Source organism: Candoia aspera, chromosome 5 (genome assembly GCF_035149785.1).
Source record: "Candoia aspera isolate rCanAsp1 chromosome 5, rCanAsp1.hap2, whole genome shotgun sequence".
In the NCBI taxonomy this organism is placed as follows: Eukaryota; Metazoa; Chordata; class Lepidosauria; order Squamata; family Boidae; genus Candoia; species Candoia aspera.
This window is the reverse complement of record NC_086157.1, coordinates 101,353,575-101,379,255: the sequence shown is the minus strand read 5'-3', so window position 1 is coordinate 101,379,255 and position 25,681 is coordinate 101,353,575. Positions and strand designations below refer to the sequence as shown.

Sequence of the window (25,681 nt, the reverse complement as noted above, 5' to 3'; positions counted from 1 at the left end):
AATGCAAAGGGGTTCTGGGACCAAAATGTTTGAGAACCACTGCCCTATTTCAATAAAGTCATGTTCTTTTCTTCCTGTGGGGTGGATTTTCTGGTCTGGTCTATCTTGTAGGGCTGACCCCCTGGGGCAGGGGGATTGTGACCTTCCTCCCTGATGTGTATTTTATGCAATTGTGTTGTTTCGCCACTGTGAATGCTAGTAGTCTTGCAATTATTGGCTATGATTGGTTTTTCTTTTCTTCTATGTTTTAACCTTAATTCTTCGTAATTTGTATACTGTACTGCCTAGAGATGTTACTGTGATCAAGGCGACCTATATCAATCAAATGTGAAGACTTTTCTCATCTTTACAATGCCTTTCATATTACTTTTGTATGTCATTGGTGTTTTCCGTATTACTGTAATAAAATTATTATTATTATTATTATTTAGAAAACCTCCCGCTGTAAAAAATAATTTAAAGGGCAAACATAAATACATAATACAAACGAGGTACAATGCAGCCCTTTTTTAAAAATAATTTTATTAATTATGAATGAAAAGAATAAAAACCAATATAAGCTACAAAAATGCAAACAGAAAAATACCCTCCAAAAAGCGTGAAAAAGCAAAAAGAAAAGAAAAAAAGAGGAACTTCCCCCTTCATCCCTGCCAGTAAAGATAATTTTAATAGCTTATCACCATCTCTAAATACAACATACAGTAATCTCTCTTCCCCCCATAACTCATGAAGGTATAATGCAGTCCAAAGGGAAGAAAGCTCCGTTGCATCCAACGCGTCTTATTCCAAAGCAGGAGAAGAAAGCCGCTTTCTCCGGCCTGCAGCCTTCCTCAGGGGTTAAGCCACCCCTCCTGTTACTCCGAGCCCACTTGATGGGGGTGATGTCGCCCACCCTGGGTGGAGGGCAAGGCTGGTGGTCTACAGCGCCTCATTTTCTGTCCATCTCCTCTGCCTCCTCATTGAGGGGACGCAAACGGAACTCTTCTCCCCGGAACGCTTGTTCCGAGGGGGCCCAAAATACGTGGCGCCGAGAGAAACTGGTTCTCATGGTAACCACTCGCGCGTCTAAGCGCGAAGAAGCGGTTATGTCGGCTTGCGGAGACCAAGGCCCGGAGTCGCGATATAGTTTCCATTACCTCCGTCAAAAAAGCTTCCCAGCCCTGGAGAGCAGAGACACACGGGAGCGCCTACTCAAATGGTGGGGAGGGCCTGCTACTCCTTCCGTTGTTTCTCGGGCCGTTTGTCCCTTTCTCGGCCGGACGGGGGAAAACCAAGAAGTGGGGATGTTTAGAGAAATGGTGGGGGAGGTTTGGATGTCGGGGAGCGAGCAAATCTACACCTCTGCTCCTACCAACGTGGGGAAAGGGCTAGGTTTTTAAAAAGAACCTTCGCGCACAAATCTCTCTTTTTTGCCATCTTTTATCTTTATCTTTTATGTTTTACTGATTTTATTGTACGTAAAGATTGTATTGTAAGTAAAGATCCGACTATGGGGAAAAGGGAATTTCAGTGTGTGCATGTCCTGAAATTTTTTGTTGTTGTTAGTACACCATGGCTGTTTCATGACACCCGGAGAGGAAAAAAAACAATAAACTGAATTTTAGCCTAGTATATCCTCGGAATCCAGCCTTTGAACTAATCAGATTGGGCTAGTTGGGTCTATCATGGCTAAATTAACCATCAGTAAGCATGCCATGTGATTAAAAGGGCAGGTGCTCTGCTTGCTTTTAAGATTGCTTTAGAGCCTGAGAATGACAGCAGGCTTGTAGTGTAATCTTACTCAGAAGTAAGTCCTGTTTGGTTTAGTGGGATTTTATTCCAAATAAGTACAGTTTGTTTCAACAGATGTCAGAATCTGGCTGGCCTTGGATGGAAGACCGCCAGGGAATCCCAGGATTGTAGGCTGGCCTGGAAATCAGAAAATATCCCCAAAGCAGATAATGGCAGAACACTTCTGTACTGTTGCCAAGAGGTCCCCAGGAGCTGAGCTTGATTGAAAGGAAACTTTTAAAAATATAATTCTGCCTCGGCAGGTGGCAGCACCTGATGGACCGCGTGTGCTTGTAAACTAAGGAGGGTCAATATTGTTAATCTTTGGATAAGGGATGTACCAGGGAATAGCAGGGCTCTAGCCTACAGCCCGAGAAATTGCAATACATCCCAGAAGAGAGCAGTTGCAAATCACTTCCCTACTGTTGCCAAGTAAAGTGCATGGATATGCATCTAGAATATTTGTTCAGTTCTGACCACTGCATTTTAGGAAGGACATTGACAGACCTGAACTTGTCCAGAAGAGGGCAATCAGAATGGTAAAGGAATGAAATCAGAAAGTGTATCACTTTTGGAATAATACAAAATCCACTGTATATCAGGGATAATGATGTTAACATTTTTATTGCAATGCTAATACTTTTCTTCTTCCTAGGCAGCTTTTGTTATATACTCAAACTCCTTCCCTTCCAATAACTACAGATGTTAGCTGTCTCTTTGCTACCTTATTAGGCTGCATATATAAACTAACATTAGCATCTTTCTACAGGTCCATGGATGGCAGAATCACAGCACAGGCATTCAGTTTTGATCAGAATCTCAAAGGCTATCCACGGGATGATTTTCTAATGGTAATTACTCAAATTTTATTTATTATTTAAAGGATTATTTATTTATGTGCCCCTTATTCACTGGGAGCTTAAGCTGGCATGTAAGCAGGTATCCCCTCATTTTATCCTCATAATAATATTCCTATGAGGTACAGAGTGACCCAAAAGTAATCCAATGAACTCCATCATGAAGGGGGGAGTTGAAGCTGGGTCTCTCCTACTCTAGGCCAATTACTTAATTACTACCCTACTTTTCAACATTAAATTATAACATTCAAAGGAGGATATCATAAATATTAAAATAAAAGCAAGAACATAATAAATGGCCACACTCTTATTGGCAGTTAGAAACTGTAGTATGTACTGGATATGTCTCTCTAAACTGTCACATGATGTCAGGGGAAAACATTTGCCCTTGAAGAAAGGGGCCTAGCATCAGAAATCTTTTTTCAACTATTGTAGAAACCTGCATGGCTTTTACAGGTAGCTGTAACATCAAAACTGAGAGCATTTTTCTAGGTGGGGAGAAGAGTTCCCTGCATGCCCTGTATTATTATATTGTTAAGTATTTAACACAGAATTAATATAAAACCTAAGAACACATTCTGTTCTTTTATCTTATTCAGATATACACACATATATACACAAACACATTTATAAATGTGTTAATCAAAAAGAAAAAAAAACTTTCTTGACCAGGTCCTTCTACAAGTAACTTCCCATTAATTACTCTGAGGATGTTCATCTATGCCAGCCTCAGGACATACATTTGTTGGCCATTGATGGCCATACTGTTCAGGAGAATGCAATGGTAAACCCTTTCTTTTACCAGAAAAACTACATGAATAGGCAAGATAAAGTGATTGATGATAGAGTGCTGGATGATGGGCCCTCAGGTTGGATGGCAGCCAACATATGACTAAGGAAGAGCTGAAGATCTTTCAGAATATGAATGGTGTTTATGACATGGCTATATTAAAACCTTTGGGATGTCTAGCTGCCGATGGTGCCATACAGGAAAAGAAAATCCAAAGCTGCAAAGACAGGATTATAGTGGGAGCATGGAATGTAACATGGGAAAGCTCAGTACAATGAAAGATGAAATGAATCATTGAAATATTCTCTCCCTTTATTTCTTCAATCTATATGATGAATAAATATTGAGGGAAACTAGATTGGAAGAAAATGAGTGTAGTTTTAAAACTGGAGGAAAAAATGTAAATAACCTTTGCTATACTGATGATACTACTCTGATAGCTGAAAATACAAATGATCTACAAGCTATAGTAAAGGAAGTCCAGGAGCTGTGAAAAATGGGACTAAGTTAAACATAAAGGTCAAATTAATGACAATAGATACAGCAACCAGCCTTAAAAAATTACATTGAAGATATTGAAGTGGTGGGTAGCTTCTCCCATTTAGGATTGACTGTCAACAATAAAGGAGCGCAGCAATCAAGAAATACACTGCTAACTAGGACTTGTTAGAATAGTAATGAAGGCCTTGGCAACATACTCAGATGCTGAAATGGTCAATCACCTACAAAGATCAGAATCATGTAGGAGATTATTTTCCATGTGAGGCTTTATGGAAGTGAAGAAGCAGAATAGAAAGTATATTAACACCTTTGAACTTTGTTGTTGGAGTAGACTCCAAAGAATACCATGGATAGCCAAGTAAACAAATAAATGGATCATCACACAAATCAATCCAGAATTCTCATTTGAGGCACAAATGACCAGGTTTTAATGATCATATTTTAGACACATTATGCAAAAACCTAGCTCTCTTGAGAAGTCTATTATACTGGAAAAAGTGAAAGGAAAGAAGGGGAGAGGATACTAACAGCAAGGTGAGTGGACTCAATTACAGCAGAAATGGATGGAACTTTGGAAGTCCTGAAGTCTAGGGAAAGATCATCCTGGAGATACTGCCTTGAAGGCACATAATCAATAGTGATTAATGTTGTATAGGATTATGTTGACTGGGGTGTGAAGCAGCTTCAAAATAACTGGAGTTGAGAGTTGCAGCTTAGAAAAGAACTTGAATGTTATATGCTGCTTTTAAATAATTTCTGTGTATTTTTACTGCTGTGTATATTATCAGATCTTGTTACTTGGTTATTTCATAATTCTAACATAGATTTTTTTATTCATAGTAAATCATGTTTTTGGACATGAGATTTATAAATCTATAAGCAGGACTAGGTTTGCCCTGAAGCAACTGGCCACTTTTCTGATTTATAAAGAGACATGGATATATATCTTCACATTATACAGTAGATCTCATCAATGATGTGATTGCAGATCTATTCACATGAATAAAAATCCAATTTGGAAAGCAGTCCCAAATTCCAGACATTTGAAAGTGCACAGTGTCTGAAATTTGTCACCTAATTTAGCATGTCTGTCAGATATTATTTCATAACAGAATCTATTTAATGACTTGTCTTTGCCTCTATACGTCTAGGCTTTTTTTAATCACTCAGAGGTTAACAGCAATTTGAAATTGCTTTCATCATCTGGACAGTGGACTACATTAAGTAAGTAGAGAATATTTAAAGTAAGTTTTTCTTTTCTTTTAAATCCTCTTTCAGTGTAATCATTATTTTTCTCTTGCAACCATTTCAGGTCTGTAACAGTGATACGATTAACACTGTGTCTTCTTGATAATATAATTACAAAGAAGAAAATGCTAATCTTAAAACTGATAAGAGACTGTACTGTTTTTTTCAGAACTCTTTATTACATGCTTAAAAAATTGTTTTGTTTTTTTGGTTAATAATTTGTGATGTTGGTTTTGACTTACTGTAAAATACTAATTCTGTTTCTTTATAAAAAAAATGATATGAATCAAATGTGAATGTAGTAACACGTTAAACATTAGTAAGTTGTGGGGCAGACTTCAGAAGCCCATAACGTAGCTCAGTATATGACCAAGTGAGTGGCAGGTCATCAACCCAAGTTTGCAGATTTCTTAGTATTAGAGTTGATTTGGGATTTTTGTTATGTTCTTACCATTCACCTATAAGCTATTAGTTAAGGTCTGTTGAAGAGTCCTTGATATGTCTTATTTTATTTCTTCAGGGTAGTAGTTCCCTAAAACATACTGTATATTTTACACTTATTCCAGACTGTGCTTAGGAAAGTAAATGTACCTTTTTAGTTTGAAAGGCTTCCAAAAGTAATCTAACTTCTTTGGGGGAAAAAACCCTGGCATTCCTTTGGGCTTCTAACAGCATGCAGAAATCAGCAGGTTATACTTTTTATAGCAATTACTTGCACTCCCCTAGAAAATTAGGTTTGCAGTGTGACTGTGACCCTTGATTCAGCTTTGTCACTAGAAAACCAAGGGAATCGTGAGCAAAGGAGGCAAGTCTATCAGTACCCATACTTGGTAATTTCCAGGTTAGACTTATAATATATTGTCCATAACTATGCCTTTGAATAGTTGTAAGAACTGACACCATTAGTCCCAAATACAACCTCATGCACAATTGGAATATGCAGAATTCAGATTTATTGAGAGCAAGTGTACAGAACAGAAGAAAGCTGAGATTAAAAGAAAACACGCCAAAAGCAGCTCATTAAAGCATTCCAGTACCCAGCACTCCCCCCTCGTAGATCTTCTTACTCTTCTTCTAATGGTCAGCCATACCAGTTGCAGATAACCCTGGTAATATGACCTTGACTTTCCCCCTTAGTCCAAACAGCTTAGATTCACACTCCTTGCAATTCCCCTCTCCCATCTGCCTGCTTGACACGCCTTGACTCAGTCATGGCAGATGAACAAGATCAGATGATTCAGCAATCATTTGATTGTGGAGTCTTATAATAGTTAATTACTAAATGTTATGTATCTGTTGGAACATACTTCTTTGGTGATTTTATTCTCACAACACAATGCATTGTTAAATGAATTTTCCAGTTGCCCAGGTTTGCCCAACACACTGAGCCATATATTAAGCACAATGGCTAAGTTCTTACAACACATAAACCAGAGACCAACCAACCACATTTTAGCCTAGTGTGATAAATGAACCAAACTTTCGTTTAAAAAAACTATTGGCTCCAGTTTTGGTTAGACTTCAACTGCATTTTAAAGTATTGGTATTTAATGCTATATGTGGCTTGGGACTTGAGGGACTGTTCTCCTTCAGATCAATTTAATCTTGATTAAAGATTAACTAAAATCTTTGAAGATTTTACAACCTCACTCTCTAGGCATTGCATACAACTGGCAAAAGAGCATTCTGGATATGTTACCCTAAGTATAGAAATTTCTTCCCAGATGTGTGATTTAATTTTTCCTGAAATTGTTCTCAGTACTATTTTAACTACTGTTTAATTATAATTTTGTTATGCTGTGTAATATTTTTATTTTATGTTAAAATTTCCAGGAGAGTTTATAGCTGAAGGGTAATATAAAAATGCTTTTTCTCTTTGTTCATTTCACACATGTGCATGCGCACACACACATACTCCTCTGCTAATGCCCATATATTAAACTGTTGTTAAAAATGCAGAAATCAGAGGAAGAAAACATTCAACTCCTTTTCTTCAGAAGTATTGCTGGATGTTTTTAAATCTATTTTCCTTTTTTCAGTTAGTATTATATTGCTTTTTCATTTTCTTCATCTTAACTTTTACTTGGGAAGAAAAGATTTGTACTTGCTATTCAAAAAACAATCATATGTAATTTTTTGGCAGGAAAATACCTTAATATTTACTGTTCATTCAATAGCACATTGACAAGTCTTTTAAGATTGAGGCTGTTTAAAAAAATATATAAAGTAAATAAAGATAGTGCATTTAACAGAAAAAGTTCAAGGCCCGAGTGTCTGAGCTCTAATTTTATAATGTATTATTAATTAATAAAACATCTCTCTTGTCCTTCTAAAGAAGTCAGGACAAAATTTAACTCTGTGGTTAGGCTGAATATCTGAAGCAATCTATTGAATGTGGAACAGTAGCTCCTGCAAATGGCTCTCTTATTTTCTCTGGCACTGACACCATGAGGTTTTGCTATATATTTTTTTTTAAATCTTGCATTTTCATTGGCTACCTGTACAGAGGGGGCTGGTATAATTCTCTATTGATAGAGAATTTAACATTTATAAAAGAGAATGAGGACATATCCATTTTTGATGGCAATGCCTCTTCCTTCCCTCCCCCTCCCCTTCCCTTCCATGGAAAAATGGTTAGGGCATCAGTCAGCCCTAATACTTCTGCTTTAAAGATACGTATAATGATATTGTCAAGTTGATAACATAGATGCTATCTTCAGCTATAAAAATATAATCATGCAGACCTGTAAGTGAAAGATATCATATACATGCCTTTTAATTTGATTTTTGCTTTATCTTTCAGATACTAATGTGAAAAAAGTTGACATCAAGAGTATTTTTTGTACACAAGTTTCTATGTCATTTTTTGACCGATTATACTCTGAAGGAGTTGTTCGAGAAAATGGGACTATTGTAAAGTGTTTTGATGAATACCATCATGAAATTCTTATTGCAGATGAGTTGAGAAAGGTCAGTAAGAAGTATATTTTTTAATCTCCTGCCAATGTACACATGTTGAACCTTGCAAGTATTTTTATCATCCATCTAAATTTTCCATTGTTGTCTTAGGGTAGAAGTAGGAATTACCAACTTTAGGGGGAAAAGGAAATAAATCAAAAATTGGTTCAGCTACAGTTCATCAGTAGAAGGTTGTTTTACAAATAACACTGAATTTTCTTTTAATATGATTATATAATTAGTTCTTTTCATTTCAGTAGAAGGTCATTAGTAGTTAAGTCCTCTGAAATACTGCAGCATAACTCTTTAGATTTTAGGTATTTATTTTGCAAACCATGTGCAGCTCTCATGGATTTAAGCTATGGCCAAGGCATTACCTTAAAAGAATATGGACCAAAATGTCATCTTTCTTCAAGGCCCATAATTACAAAGTTTTCTGAGTACAGTAGCCATGCTGTTGCAGTTGTTAACTTTCTCACTCCATTATAGTGATCTTCATGCAAGCAGAGACACTGGCAGGAAGGGGATTGTTTTAACTGACCTTCACCAAGAATCTCATCACAAAGTCTAGGAAAGGATCCTCACCTTTTGTGTATGTGTACCTGTATTGTTGTATATGTATGAGTGAATAAGATTGTCAGGATCCTCAAAGTCAAATAATTGCTCAATTCTGGCTTGTGATATAATGGTTAAAGTGTTGAAATAGGACTTTCAAGTCCACTCTCAGCTGGGAAAATTCACTGGAGATTTGAGCTGGTTACTCTCTCTCAGCCCAGTTTAGTTCACAGAGAAGTTTTGGAGATAACATTTGAAGAGAGATTCTTGCATAAGCCACCTTGAGTTCAAGAAGGAACTAACAAATAACAAATGAACTTCTGCCACATCACTATTAAAACATCAATATTTTAAGCTTTTCCTGTGTTAGCTGGGGAAAAATGAAGTTGTAATTCAAATCATTTGAAAGGTACCACTGTTACAAAATATACTGTACATTTTTTCATATCACTAGATGAAGGAAGTTGTATAACATATATTCAGTTGGCTCTATCTGCCATTTCTACAAAAAATGGTTCTTTCCTGCAAAGAAATCTGTTAGCTGCTATTTTTGAATATATAAATATTTTTGTTAATAAGAAAAAGAAAGAAAATAAAAAAGAAATATAACTCCTATTTGAGTCACTCCGAAAACTGCTATTCCTGTTATTAGTTGGAATGGACTTTATAAATATTACTACTTTCTTTGCATTGAAATAAATCACATTATATGATATACAATTCTGTATTAATATTCCTGTGAGTGAACAATTTTCTTTTGTCCACTCACAGGAATATTAATCATGTTTTAGGTTGTAGCAGAATATTATATTAATACCAGTTCTCATCCAGTAGCAGATGGAGCCAGTTGCTTTTTCCAGAAATAAAGTGTGGACTTTTCTTTTCCATTGAAGATATAAACATTATAATTAATATGAGCAAGCAGAAAGGGAAACAATGACACAATTGCTTTTCATCCTACTCTGTGAATTTTTTTAGGATAGTTTGACAATGAAAGGAATACTGTGCTGGATCACACCAAGCTGTATTTATCCCAGTCCTGCCGTTTAGCTTCTTTGGGAAGCTTACACATAGGACCTAAAGATGATTGTCTGCTCTGTCTTAACGTTCTTGATCACACAGCTTTTATTCCTAGATTGATCAAATATCTTATGAGGGTCTTGAGCACATAAATCCAATTTATATATGGATTAAAAATTCTCAAAGTCCTTTGTTATCTGATAATGATTTAAGTATTTAGTTTCATACAACTGTATTTGGCAATCATATTATGACATATTGTAAAGGCCGCAGTGAACTGATGAACTTATATGCTTGAAGCATGTTGTGTTATATTTCTTCCATTAACAAATGTTTTTGGCAACAGTTGCTTTATCAAGGGAGGAAGCCAGAAAGGCACCCATACTGCCTTTTTTTACTTTAGCAAATCAGTATTTCTTCTCTTCAGAAAGCTTTTCCTGAACTTCTTGCTGTCCTCCTTGATATTTAACTGCTCCATTTCCTTGATAACCCAGCTTTGCAGAGTAGAACAATAGGTCCTTTTGTAAATTTTTCCTCCAGCATGACCCAGGCAACCTTCTCTGATTCAAGGGTGGATTATATGTCTCCTGTGGTTATAAATGCGCAGTTATAGAACCAAGGGAATATATATATTTCAACATGTGCAGTCCTAGTGTAAATAATAACATTTCTAGGAAAAGTATGATCCAGGAATTGCTTAGCACGTAAGAAGTATGACTTGTTTCAATCTTAATAAGGGTTTTTTTCAGACATATATACATATCCATCTTGCTATTCCCTTTCAGAGTAAGCAATATTATGCAAAGCACAGAAAGGAAGTAAGAAATAATAGGTCAGAGAAATTAAAGACATCTGATAAGGAAAAAAAGGAAGAGTAGGTAAATCTAGTTTATATCAACAACATTCAGTATCCAGCTGCGTATCTTTCTCTATATCCTTGCAAACTGTGCATCCACCATGACCCTACACTATCCATTGCCTTGTCATATTCCTGCTCAGTGTTGAACCATTAGTTAAGCATTCCATTTAGTCTTACACATGCTGTGCTTGCATCATACAGGCAACCAGCCTTCAAACCCATATTCATGCAACATTCAATAATTCAACCCTCTTCGGTGTATCATACAGTTCCTCTAAATCAACCACCTTATAGTCACTTCCTCACATTCGTACATTTCTCAATGACCTGCAGAACAAAAGTTTGGTCTGCACACCCTCCTGCCCATGATAAAGCCACACTGCACTTCCCCTATTTTGCTCATTAATATCTCTCATAATCTTTTCATCAAAATTCTGGGAAATACTTTCTCAGATGCAGTTAATGAACTCTGCCCCTTCTAGTTTTTTGTTTGTTTACTGTTGTTCTCTTTGGATGTGGCCAATTGTGAGTCCATCTTACAATAGTACCATCTAGCTCTGTTCTTATATTTTATTAAGGATTATATCATGAGGCATTCTATTGAAGATTTGCTGAGGCTGAGGTACATGATGTCTGCATTCCCCTGATCTATTAAGCAAGGAGTTCTGTCAAAGAAGGAAAATACAAAAAGGGAAATAATTTTAATCTGGCAAGATTGTTTGTGACAAACCCATGCTTGTTCTGTTAATCGTAGATGCTTATCCAAGTGCTCACAAACATGCTGTTTAATAATCTGTTCAAGGATTTTGACCATTACAGACATCACACTGATAGGTTGGTAGTTTCCTAGATCCTCCTCCTCTCCTTTTTGAAAATGGGGAGAACATTTGCTCCCTTCCAGCCTTCTCAGATCTTGCTGTTCTTGGTAAATTCTTAAAGACTACCGAGTTGGTTCTATGATGACCTCTGCTAATTCCTTCAATACCCTAGGATGTAATCCATCTGGCCTTGGAAGCTTGAATGTCTTTAAATTATCTTACATTTTCTTATTCTGTCTCTTCTGTGGTTTCCTCTTTCTCCCAATAGCATAACAGTGACCAATAGGGCTCTATTTCTCTCCTATGAAAAGATAGATATAAAATATGAGTTAAGATATTCTGTCTTTTCACTATCATACTCACCATTTCCTCCTCACAACGAACTTAAATCCTCTTCGGGTTTCCTGTTGTTTCTAACACAAAAACCTGTTTTGTTGTTTTTGGTATTTGTAACAAGACTCAGCTCATTCTGAGCTTTAGCCTTTCTGACACAGTTCTAGGACACTCTCTTGTATTATTATTATTTTATGAAGACCATCTTGTATTCTTTCATTATGTGTTCCCCCTTCCATTTCCTATATCTGCGCCTTTTTCCTTACAGCATTCTATAGAGCTCTGCATTGGCCTCTGTAGATTTCTCTGGTTTTTCCTTTTTGTAGAACTTGTTTGAATTTGTACTTTAGTGTCTTATTTCATAAGATGTCCCATTCTTCCTGAACACTTGTCTCCTTGTGGATTTCCAGCTATTAGAACTAATCTTACCTTCCCTCAGAATTCATCAAAATCTGCTCTTTTGCAACTCAGTGTGTAAGCCTGACTACTCCGTTCCTCTTCTGGTGAAACAAATTTAAGTTTAAGATAACATGTTCACTTTTCCCCAAGATTCTAGTCACCTTCACTTCTTCGTCCAATTCTTCCCTGTTAGTGAAGACTAGCAGAACCCCTCTATTTTTCTTCCACCTTCTGAAAAATGGAAGTTCTCAGCAAGAGAGGAAAAATAATTTGTTGGTCCTCTGATCCTTGGCAGAATGTCAGGATAATTGAAATTTCCTATTACCACAACTGCATGCCTCTTTGAAATACTGAATATCTAACATGGAATAATTTCTTCCTCTTTTAATCTTAGCTGTTTCTTCTTCTCTTTGGCCAGATCTTTTAATATACACTATATATTTCTTTCATCCTCATTTTTGCAGCAGTCACTTGCTTATGTGTTTTCTCCCATCTACAGCTTCTTTCACACTGTTATTCCCTCAGGCATTTTATATACTTCCCATTAATGTAACTGCATGCACCTTCGTGACACCCTATAATATTCTTTTCACTCTGTTCCAAGCAGCTTCAATATATTCTTTTCCCTTGTCTACTTTCCATTTTATCCACCAATCTATCACCATTCTCATTCAGTCTTTGATTGCCCAATCACTTTTTCTGAATTCTCTCATCTCATTCCAACCCATCCATACATGTCATTCTAACACTTTTTAATGCTGGTCTCATAATTTCCATTCTGCAGTAGTTTTTTCATTTCAGTTTCTTTTCTTCCATTTTTTCCCTGATATATATTCTTGATGGTACCAAGAAATAATCTGTCTCACATTCAGGGCCTCTTACCCTTGTATCCTTCATTAATTGTTGAAGATTTTATCATACAAAAAAAATATCATGTTTATATATGCATGCCTTTGTTATGTGTAGTATGAAAAGATTTATCTTAAAGAGTTGAAATACACCTTTTTCTAAGCAGTTATACCCCCATCACCATTCTCATTCTTAGTTCTTCAAGTGGCCCAATCACGTTTTATATTCTCTCATATCTTCTCATCCATCGTTCAGGTCAACTAACAGAATAATTTATTCTCAGGTCACATTCATTCAAAATGCTGTGCAATTTTCCTAAAACTTATCTCTGGTTCTTCCATTGTCACCATTCATTGGAGCATATATACAACTTCCTCACAATATACAACTTCATTATTCTGTTTACTGTGTGCCTATATAAGAACTCATTGGGAATCCAAATTAATTTGTATTTGTATAACCAAGGTAATGAAAACATTTCCCACATCATGTTGCCTTTGCTTTTTGTTTCATCAAGGTACTTCTGCTGGATGATTCAGACCACTATGACTTATTCAGCCATTTAGACCGTGAGGAGTTCCTCTTCTGCATCTTTAAGCACCTTTGCCTTGGAGGAGCTTTCTGTCAATATGAAGATGAACTCGGTCCATACTTAGAAACCACCAAGTCTTTATATAAAGATCTAGTGAGGTTTGTTCTTTATATGTAAGCAATTTCCCTATTTATTTTTCAACTGTTCACCAAGTTCTTCAGGTAAAAACCTCTGAGAAGCTAAACATTTAAAATAAAAAAATGTGACAATTGCAGCAAAAGAGTGTAAAAAGTTAGATTAATACAACATAGAACTCAGCATTTAAAATGTCTACCTAAGGAAAAATGTTTTCCTGCTGCTGGAAAAACTCCAGACTCTGTGCAGGCAAGAACATTCAAAGCCAAGATGCAACAATATAAAATGCCGTAGTCGTGATTGCTGTTAATCTCAGCTCTGGTGGTAAAGGAACTCAAGTGTATTGGTGACAGTGCCAGGTTTGGTAACTACTGGAGTTGATTTAAGTCTAGCTAGATGGCAAGCTATACGCCAGTCCTAGTTCATGGAGTTGCAGAATTTTGTACAAACTGGTGTTTCTAAATCTTATGAGTAGTACCATGCACAACATATACAGTAGACTCTCAGTTAACCGGCACCCATGGGGATTGGTAGATGCCGGATAAATGTTGTTTCTGGTTGCTTGAGAGTTACTATTAAATCCTAATACCCACTAGATGGCAGCAGAGAGATACAGATTTTTTTGCCAGTTGCTTGAGAGTATCCTTTTTTTTTTCTTGTTCCTGAGAGTGCTGGGGGTTTTTTCGGTTCAATTTTTGTGCTGGTTGCTTGAGAGTGTCAGTTACTTGAGTTCCAGTTAACTGAGAGTCTACTGTATCAGGGAGAATCATACCATAACATGAACACATGCTGTTCTTTTCAGACCCTCCATCGGAACTTTCTCCTTTTTCTCTGTCTAGTGTGGCAGTGGCGAACCTTTTGGGCTTGGTGTGTCAAAAATTCGGAAAATGCCTAACTTGATTCTGCTGGGGGTCACCCCCCGGAACAAAAGAGAAACATTTCTTTATATATTCATTTATGAAGGGGCTACCCTTGAAGAGTATCCAGAAGCTTCAACTGGTCCAGAATGTGGCCGCATGAGCAGTTATTGGTGCCCCAAGATCGGCACGTGACACCACTGCTGTGTGGGCTGCACTGGGTGCCGGTTTGCTTCCAGGTGTTGGTTATCACCTTTAAAGCCCTACATGGCATGGGGCCAGGTTACCCAAGGGATTGCCTCATCCCCCTAACATCGACCCGTCCCACCCGTCATGCAGAGAGGGCATGCTACGAACCCCGCCAGTAAGGGAATTCCACCTGGCGGGGTCCAGGAGGCAGGCCTTCTCTGCAGTGGCACCCGCCCTCTGGAACATTCTGCCCCTGGAGGTGAGACAGGCCCATTCGTTCCTGGCCTTCTGGAAGAACCTGAAAACCTGGTTCTGCCGCCTTGCTTGGGGTGGGAGGGGCACCAGTTCATCTTGGGGGTGGCTAGTATCATAGATCTCTCCCCAACAAATAAGATCTGTGCTGCTTGGATTTTATATCTATTTTATCTTTTTACTGATCTATTTATGTTTTCATTGTGATTTTATTGTAAACTGCCCAGAGTCCCCTTTTCGGGGGAGATGGGCGGTGATAGAAATTTGAAAAATAAATAAATAAATATATTAAAATACAACCCAATTTTGGGCAGCCAAAAGGGCAGAGATGGGGGTAGAAATGGGTGGGTGGGGGGAGTTGCAGTGCCTTTTGCTCATTTAGTTTCTTTGGTAACTCAGACAAAGAATAGTTGTTGTCGGGTGTTGGTTATAACTTAGAGGTTTTGCGGATTTTTTGGTCCTGAAGACCTAATTTGATTTTGCTTTCCATCATCTTGTTAGGAATCAGTTTAATTTAGGTAGGATTTTGTTTTATTTCTTGGACCTTGGATAACTATCTCAAAGTATAAAATGTAAGTTTTAAGTAGTCTAGGAGACCTCATTAAAAACTGATTTGTATTTTTTATGAATTTTTTATGAATTTCAGTGTACAAAAGGATCCTGAAACCAAGGATATCAACATAGTATCTACTGTCATTAAAGTCTGTGCATATGTAAGTATCTTGTTAGAGCACTGTTAAATACATAATAAATATAATTTGAAATAGAATTACATGTAAGAGTAATCTAAACAAATTCCATCATTTATTTTTAAGCTTAATAGATCTTTGATAACAACTTTAACAGACTGGTGTATACATGTACACACACAATCACACACATTTATTCACATACCCATAATATGAAATTGTACATACAATTAAGCCACCTATCTGTTTAGCTGTAAATTATCTAGTTCTGAAGTGGGCAACATATGCTCATCCAGATGTTAGATTACAATACTCTTGATCCTTTAATATTGGCTACATTGGCTGGTGTTCAGCAACATCTGAAGCACTTCACATTGCTCATCTTTGATCTACTCCAATCTGTCAGAAGTTATATCTCTCCCAGCACTAAGTTCTTTTCTTTATCAGAAGATGGTAGAAATGGAAACCTCTAGAAATAGTGTGTAGTCTAAACTACCGCTTATACCTTTAGATTAATCCACAATGATTCACGGAGAAACATTTAGAGAGCCATTTCATAATTCAGTAAATTCAATCTGCATTTGCTACCAACTGAACTGAAGTGGGTATTACTGTTGAGCAGTCTCAGACTGGATTTAGCTCGGGTGAATCAAGAAGGATGTCACTGCTCACTGCTAAGTGTGGTTATAACAGTAGCCATAATAAATGCTTTTCATATGTGAAATTTCAAAATGATTATATTGAAGCGGTATCCAACTACATCAAAAGATTTTTATTAAACATCATATTTGTCCATAACTACCATATTAGTACGTAGATGTCCTCCAAGAAAACAAAATTCAATACACTTAAAAATAAGCCACACTGAATTCAACATAGATTCAAGCAAACTTAGTAAGAATCAAGTAATAAGCAAACTGATATGACATACCAATAGTATTTAAGTAATATGTAGTAGTATCTTTATAATTCTAAGATGTTGTGTATACGTTTTGTTAAGTTTGTCCAAAAGAAAATATAATCTTGAACTATTTCAGTAAATCAATTTAATGTTATACCATACCGTTAAACTTGATAACTATTGGTACAAATTATTACCCAAATGTTTTGTGTTCTGATGAGAATGTTATCACCTAAAATAAATTGTATTATGCATCTTATTTTTAGAAGTAATGATGACATATATACTGACTTTATGTTTTTTGTTTAGTTAATGATAATACAAAGTAGATTTGTGGATTATTGTGGAATAGATGTCACAGCTGTGTTCTGCCTATGTAACTGTTTAAATATCAAAATGTGTTGCAGTTCTTAGGCTACTTTAATGACAATATATGAAATGAAACTTACTCCCATTTTACAAATTGGAGAGTTAATTGTGTAACTTGGTTACAGCTTCTAGTAGGATTCATTTGGAAAATCTCTATATTTTATGCAGATCGCTTTTGTGTGAGGTAAATAATCTGATCTGTGTTGAGTCAGGGTTCATCTTCATGCCACAATAACTGCAGCATGAATATGTCTCACTAATCATTCTTAAATGACATGTCTTCATGATACTGCTTTTGGCTCATCCCCAGGCTGCAGTGGAGGCAGCTTAAAATTGTCTCAAGCTGTTCCAGTTTTAAAGTACTGTTTTCTCTCTTCCCAGTGTTTACAGTGAATATAATATAGGAGGGTTCATTAACAATGTAGCCGAGGCTGGGGGTGATTATTAGTGTCATAGGAGAGCTCCTTCTCACTTCACCTCACAGCTACCCTGTGCCTATCGGCCAACTTGAAAGCTCCACTTAAATGATGAGAGAAACAGAGTGATGGAGAATGGCCAGTGCAAAAAGAAAGCCCTCTGGGACACATACTAATGGCCATCTTGTTACCTCCACATGATTGCGTCCCCAACATCCCATTTTGAGATTTGTTTTTTTGCACTGTAGAAATGAGTGTATTTATGAATAATGAGAAAGGATGCTTAATTTAGAAAAACTCACATGGTGGGCAGGATATGAAATGGAAACAAAGAAAAAGATGAGGTTTATGAATTCAAAACACGTTCATGCATGCAAAGACAAACATGCCTCAGTGCCTTTTTGAGGTCTCTGATGATGATCAGGTCTCTGATGGTTCTATTAAGATTCAAGCTGCTCACCCAACTGTTCTTAAAGAAAGGAAGATACTCCATGCTAGACCAATTTTAATCCAGCATTCACTCAGTGGCCTTTGGGATGCCCATAAACAGCACTTAAGCACCATAACATCCTCCTATTCACTGCAATCTCATCAGAGTGGGAGAGGGCTGATTTAAGGATTGGTGGACAGTTGCCCAGTAAAGGCAGCCACCACCTATCTCACAGATCAGTTGTCTTGGTGCTATGTTTTGACAGATGGCTAAATCAACTGGTCTGGCCCTCTGTCAAAATAAACCTCCTTTCCCAGTTCCAGTCCATGTTTACCAATAGTGAGTAGTGATTACTTTTCCTATAGTCACGTGATGCTTGATGGGTGGGGAAATGGAATCAGGGGAATCCACCAATTACTTTCCCCTAACTTTCCCACACATTAAGAACAGTACCATTATGAAGGCAAACGAAGATTCAGAAGCCAGGACAATGAAATTTATGCCAGCATACTTTTCTACAGATTTAAGGACCAGAGGATAACACATTTCATGTGGTCATGAAAAAGTACTTCTAAATGAAATTAGTCGACTGAAACACTTGTACCTTAGCATAGAATTGCAGATGGATTGATGCAATATGTGCCCTATCTGTATGCCTGAAGGGGTCTGCTAGGAATACATTATTTTTCATTTATGAGGCTCACAGTGCAGCTTTTAAAATGAAAATAAATAGTTAAGTTTGTGAATTGACTGTAGTATATTTAAGAATAAAAGGACAGAGAACATCCAGATTATAGAGTCTGCTTTTCTAAAAGAGCTAGTTGATGTTTTCTTAATGGGATTTTGATGCCTTTGTAAGAAATGGTTATTTTGGTGTGCAGCTTTAAATCTCTCAAGCCAAGTTATTTTCATATTTAATTTGCAACTCTATCCCTGTCTGTACAGAGACCACACAGAGAAAAAGCACCCATCCCATATTTAGTTCCAACACAAATATAATCCCAGGCCGGGGGGGGACCCCATTCTCTGCCATCTTCCTTTCTTCCCTTGATCAGGCAATAACAGGCCTCTGGAGGCCTCTTTACCTGCATGTGTACGTCCATATCAGCACAGCCTGGATTGACTACAGGAAAGCCTATGACTCAGTGCCACACACATGGATCTGTGAATGTCTGGTGCCATACAAAGTCAACAGGACACTAAGGACCCTCCTCAAGAACTCAGTGGAATTGTGGAAGACAACACTGGAAGTCAACTCAAGACAGCTCGCACAAGTGGCCATCAGTGCAGCATATACCAAGGTGAAGCACTGTCCCTGCTACTATTCTGCGTAGGCTTGAACCCTTGCAGCCAGATAATTGCAAGGACTGAATACAAGTTCAAGAGTGGAACTATCATCAGCCACCTCCTCTACATGGATGACATCAAGCGGTATGCTAAGAGTGAATGAGACATTGACTTGCACCTGACATGGGTCTACAGTGAGGACACTGGGATGTCATTCAGAGTTGAGAAGTGTAGCCAGATGGTAGTAAAGAGAGGGAAGGTAGTCAGGACTGATGGGGTGGAACTACCAGCAGGCCACATGGCAGACATACAGACCAGGTACAAGTACCTTGGTATCCCATAGTCACATGGGAACCACGATGAGGAGGCAAGGAAGACAGCAACATCCAAGTACCACCAAAGGATAAGACATGTCCTGAAGAGCCAGCTCAATGGGAAGAACAAGATCCATGCCATCAACACATATGCCCTGCCAGTCATCAGATACACTGCCAGTATAGTGAGCTGGCCAAAGGAGGACATGGAGGCTGCCCATGTGAATATCCAGAAGCTCCTCACAATGTATGGAGGTTTCCACCCCTAGTCCAACACCCAGAGACTGTACACCAGCTGAAAAGAGGGCGGGCGGGGTCTGGTGAGTGTCCAAGCCACTGTCCTGGATGAGACCCAGAGCATCCAGGAGTACATTGGTAAGATGGGCTGCTGAGAGAATGCCTGAGGCAGCAGGAGATATGGGAGGAAGATCAAACAGAGGAAGCGCCATGGCAAGACAAGACCCTTCACAGGATGTACCACTGACAGATAGCTGAGGTGGCTGATACTGGGAAATCCTACTAGTGGCTGAAAAGGGCTGGAGTAAAAGACAGCACTGAGGCAGTGATCATAGCAGCACAAGAACAGGCACTAAGCACTAGATCCATAGAAGCAGTGGTCTACCGCACCAGACAGGACTTGAGGTACAGACTGTGCAGAGAGGCCTCAGAAACAGTCCAACGCATAGTGGGAGGGCGTAAGATGCAGGCAGGAACAGCATACACTGAACGGCACAACCAAGTAGTTGGCATTGTGTACAGGAACATCTGTACAATGTATGGGCTAGACCCTCCCAAGCTAGATGGGTGATTCCACAGAATGTCATGGAGAATGACAGGGCTAAGATCCTGTGGGACTTCCAGATCCAGACAGACAGGCAGGTGCTGGCCAATCAACCAGACATCATGGTAGTAGACAAGGACCAGAAGACAGTGGTGGTGCTAGATGCAGCAGTGCCAAGTGACAGCAACATCAGGAAGGAGTATGAGAAGCTGAAGAAGTACCAGGACCTGAAGGAGGAACTGGATAGGATGTGGAAAGTGAAGGCCAAAGTGGTCCCAATGGGGGTAGGAGCACTCAGGGCTGTGACTCCTAAGCTGGAAGAGTGGTTCCAACAGATCCCAGGAACAACATCAGAGCTCTCTGTCCAGAAGAATGCAAGTCTAGGAACAGCTAAGATACTGCGCAGAACTCTCACAATCCCAGGCCTTTGGTAGAGGACCCAATGTTGAGGAAGACACATACCACCCATATGGGTGAGAAGGGAATTTTTATGATGCAGTGTTGCCAATTTCAGAATTATAAAATAAATCTAACTGAAGTTTTTTTGTTTGCTTTTTGTGCCTTCAAGTCAGTTTTTGACTCCTGGTGACTGCCTGGACAAGTTCCTGCAGTTTTCTTGGTGAGGTTTTTCAGAAGTGGTTTGTCACTGCCTCCTTCCTAAAGCTGAGAGAGAGTGATTGGCCCAAGGTCACCCAGCTGGCTTCGTGCCTAAGGTGGGACTAGAACTCACGGTCTCCTGATTTCTATCCTGATGCCTTAACCACTACACCAGACTGGCTCTCTGACTGAAGTTAGTGGGGCTTATAGTAAACTTACAAAAGTTATGTACAGTTTTCACTCCGAAAGCACTAAATGTGTTTAATGCTATAATGATGTTTGGCAAATATGTCCAACTATTTTGAATCCTGGAGATTGGGACAGTTGACACAGCTGAAGAATTTGTGAAGTATGTTCTGCATTAAGGTCAAAATCTCATCTTCTGGCATTGAAATAAATATACATAAGAACTGGCTAAAGAGGAGTCTTAAAAGTTTAGAAATAATAACAAAACAATAACAATTTTCAGGAGAGAACCAATGTATTCATTATAATTAATAATCTAATAATACAGAATTTTATACAGTATTCTTTATAATTCTGGGAGAACTAGGTTATTGAAACTATATTTGAAGAAAGCAAGTAACAAATAATAAATGGGCTGTATCTGGCCAGGTGTTATGGAGAAAAACATTGCTCAAAGGGGAGAAGTGTTGGGCAGCAGGTCAAAATGTTGCTGACTCTACCACTCTCAGCCTTCCACTTGTGTTTTGGCCTTCTGCTTGTGTGGCACCACAGCACCCCCTCCCCTAAGGTAAAGGTAAAGATTTCCCTTGACATTAAGTCCAGTCGTGTCCGACTCTAGGGGGCGGTGCTCATCTCTGTTTCAAAGCTGAAGAGCCGGCGTTTGTCCGTAGACACTTCCATGGTCATGTGGCTGGCATGACTAAGCGGAACGCCGTTACCTGCCTGCCAAAGCACGTATTAATCTACTCACATTTGCATGTTTCCGAACTGCTAGGTTGGCAGGAGCTGGGACTAGCAACGGGAGCTCACCCCGTCACGCAGATTTGAACCGCCGACCTTCCTATCGGCAAGCTCAGCAGCTCAGTGGTTTAACCCGCGGTGCCACTGCGTCCCTCTTCCCCTTCCCCTAGCCTCCCCCAATTTGCACGCAGCCCTGCAGCACCCCTGCACTCCTTACCTGAGATTCCCCCACTTCCCACTGCACGTCATGGGGTTACAAGGGCAACTGGGACTGCTGGGATTGTTGTTGCTAAGTGATGCGGTCACATGATGTCATGCTTTATGACCACATCGCTTAGCGACAGCAATCCCAGTCCCAATTGCTGTCGTAACCCAAGGACTACCTGTACTTGATATAGAATCAGATCTATTGGTTGTTTCATTGGATATAGAGAAAAGCTTAGATATGGGACAGTTTAAATGTTTGGGGCACATTTTGATTATATATGGTTTTCCTTTCAGTTTTGTTGATTGGATTAAAATGCAGCATTTTAATCCATTAGCTAGGGTTATAAATAGAATTATTTTTCAGCCATCAGGTTTCCACTTTTTGGGGGGGCAATGTTGAGCATCATGGTTAAGTGAGTGTGATCTAGACAGTAGTTTCCACTTTTCTTCTCTTTTACAATTTGGACTTTGGAAACATTGGGCTACCTGATTAGGAAGTCAAAGGACATTTGGGGTATCACGTTGGCAAAGTGGAATATAAATTATTGCTATATGCTAATAACATTCTATGCCCTGGAGATACACATGGCTCCCACTCTCCTACAGTTCCAGATGTTTCTTAAGACCTGGCTCTGTTCCCAGGTCTGGGATTAGGTTTCTGTGGGGCCCCTATTGAATCTGAATTTCATGTTAGGGACTATTGTTTTATTCTGGGCAGTCATGTGGTTTTCAGTTGGGTTTTTAACGTATCTACATAACATATTACAAGCCACTCAGAGTCTTCTTGAAGTTGGGCAGCCTTAACAAATGCAATAAATAAAATAAAATAAATAAATGCATTATTTATATTTATTAGGGCTCTTTACCTCCAGGCAAAAATGGGTATGATCAAAAACAAAGATGGCAAGGACCTAACAGAAGAAGAAGAGATCAAGAAAAGGTGGCAAGAATATACAGAAGACCTGTATAGGAAGGATAACAATATCGGGGATAGCTTTGACGGTGTGGTCAGTGAGCTAGAGCCAGACATCCTGAAGAGTGAGGTTGAATGGGCCTTAAGAAGCATTGCTAATAACAAGGCAGCAGGAGACGATGGCATCCCAGCTGAACTGTTCAAAATCTTGCGAGATGATGCTGTCAAGGTAATGCATGCTATATGCCAGCAAATTTGGAAAACACAAGAATGGCCATCAGACTGGAAAAAATCAACTTATATCCCCATACCAAAAAAGGGAAACATTAAAGAATGTTCAAACTATCGAACAGTGGCACTCATTTCACATGCCAGTAAGGTAATGCTCAAGATCCTGCAAGGTAGACTTCAGCAATTCATGGAGCGAGAATTGCCAGATGTACAAGCTGGGTTTAGAAAAGGCAGAGGAACTAGGGACCAAATTGCCAATATCCGATGGATAATGGAGAAAGCCAGGGAGTTTCAGAAAAACATCTCTTTCTGTTTTATTGACTATTCTAAAGCCTTTGACTGTGTGGACCATAACAAATTGTGGCAAGTTCTTAGCGGTATGGGGATACCAAGTCATCTTGTATGCCTCCTGAAGAACCTGTATAATGACCAAGTAGCAACAGTAAGAACAGACCACGGAACAACAGACTGGTTTAAGATTGGGAAAGGAGTATGGCAGGGCTGTATACTCTCACCCTACCTATTCAACTTGTATGCAGAACACATCATGCAACATGCTGGGCTTGAGGAATCCAAGGCTGGAGTTAAAATCACTGGAAGAAACATTAACACTCTCAGATATGCAGATGATACCACTTTGATGGCTGAAAGTGAAGAGGAACTGAGGAGCCTTATGATGAAGGTGAAGAAAGTGCAAAAGCTGGCTTGCAGCTAAACCTCAAAAAAACCAAGATTATGGCAACCAGCTTGATTGATAACTGGCAAATAGAGGGAGAAAATGTAGAGGCAATGAAAGACTTTGTATTTCTAGGTGTGAAGATTACTGCGGATGCTGACTGCAGTCAGGAAATCAGAAGACGCTTAATCCTTGGGAGAAGAGCAATGACAAATCTCGATAAAATAGTTAAGAGCAGAGACATCACACTGACAACAAAGGTCCGCATAGTTAAAGCAATGGCATTCCCCGTAGTAACATATGGCCGCGAGAGCTGGACCATAAGGAAGGCTGAGAGAAGGAAGATCGATGCTTTGGAACTGTGGTGTTGGAGGAAAATTCTGAGAGTCCCTTGGACTGCCAGAAGATCAAACCAGTCCATCCTCCAGGAAATAAAGCCAGACTGCTCACTTGAGGGAATGATATTAAAGGCAAAACTGAAATACTTTGGCCACATAATGAGAAGACAGGACACCCTGGAGAAGATGCTGATGCTAGGGAGAGTGGAGGGCAAAAGGAAGAAGGGCCAACCAAGGGCAAGGTGGATGGATGATATTCTAGAGGTGATGGACTCATCCCTGGGGGAGCTGGGGGTGTTGACAACCAACAGGAAGCTCTGGCATGGGCTGGTCCATGAAGTCACGAAGAGTCGGAAGTGACTAAACGAATAAACAACAACAAGTGGCTTCATGTTGTTTGTTTGTTGAGATGGGTGTGTAGGGCTCTTTACCAAAACCCTTTATTGAAGTACAGCACTTCAAATTACAGTAGGCTCTCAGTTAACTGGAACGCAAGCAACCGGCAGAAAAATTGAACTGGAAAAAAATTGGCACTCTCAAACAACTGGCAAAAAAATCTGTATCTCTCTGCTGCCATCTAGTGGGTATTATGGTTTAATAGTAACTCTCAAGCAACCAGAAACTACATTTATCCGGCATCTACCAATCCCCATGGGTGCCAGTTAACTTAGAGTCTACTGTATCACCAATTTATTATACTGATTACAGTTAAGTCTGTTGGTTTTTATGTTCCTATGGGTATTTGTAAAAATGAGTCCATACATTTTGTCTGAACCAATTTAAATATTTTGGAATAATTATTCCTATAAATAAGTTTTATTTGGTAAAGCTTAATATTTCTAATTGCCTAAGTTGATACAGATAGGTTAGAAATTCCCCTGAATTTAAAGAGAAGATTGAATGTGATTAAAATGAATGTTCCTTCAGTATTGATTTATAACTTAGAGGGATTTCTGTGTTAATGCATGCTAAGTATTAACATATTGGTAAAATATTGAGAAAGTTCTGACAGGATGGTCACACCCCTAGGTTTTCTTTACCTAAATTACAATTTTTACATGAAGACAGGGGTTTTTACTTTCCCAACTTCTAGTTATACCATTGGGCATATATTTTTGATGCCTATTTCATCATGAAATTTAAGTGATTATTTCAAAAGTATTAAGGGCACAATTAGAAAGTTATTCTTTTACCTTCTTAATATATTTTACTACATTATATTAATGATAAATATTTTGTTCTCTAGGATGCTGACGGCCTTTGTTATCCTTCATCCAACAGCCATGAACAAAATTTTGCCTATTTGATTGTGAATCCTTTGAAACGTCACATCTACGTTTTGTATCATGTTTTTGGAGTATCTTCATTCTGTAATTGACTGTTTGTGGTTTTTCAATTAGTTCTGGTAAATAGAGGAACTCATTTTAAATATTGTTTGTTGGAATTCTGATACTGTTAGGGAATTAGAAATTACTTGCATACTGTGTGTTATTGATTTTGCATGCATGTTGTTTGTTACTATTGTTAAATATTAAATTAATGTTATCAATAACTGTGTATAGTACATGAAATGGGCTATTGCTGAATTAACTGACATCCTATCCTTGGACATCTTTATTTTAATAATTCTTTTATTGTACTATATTTTCTTTTATTTATTCTACATAATAAAAATAGTAAAAC

At 38.5% G+C, this 25,681-nt stretch overlaps 1 protein-coding gene across 1 annotated transcript; it reads left to right on the top strand.

Annotated features, from left to right (window-relative positions):
- Positions 1 to 1,062: 1,062 nt before the first annotated feature.
- CFAP300 (cilia and flagella associated protein 300) lies at positions 1,063 to 25,681 on the top strand. Its single transcript, XM_063304479.1, has 7 exons — positions 1,063 to 1,198; positions 2,540 to 2,621; positions 5,070 to 5,142; positions 7,970 to 8,136; positions 13,475 to 13,647; positions 15,569 to 15,635; positions 25,245 to 25,681. The coding sequence occupies exons 1-7, from the start codon at positions 1,086 to 1,088 to the stop codon at positions 25,374 to 25,376; spliced, it is 807 nt and encodes a 268-aa protein (XP_063160549.1). The 5' UTR covers positions 1,063 to 1,085; the 3' UTR covers positions 25,377 to 25,681.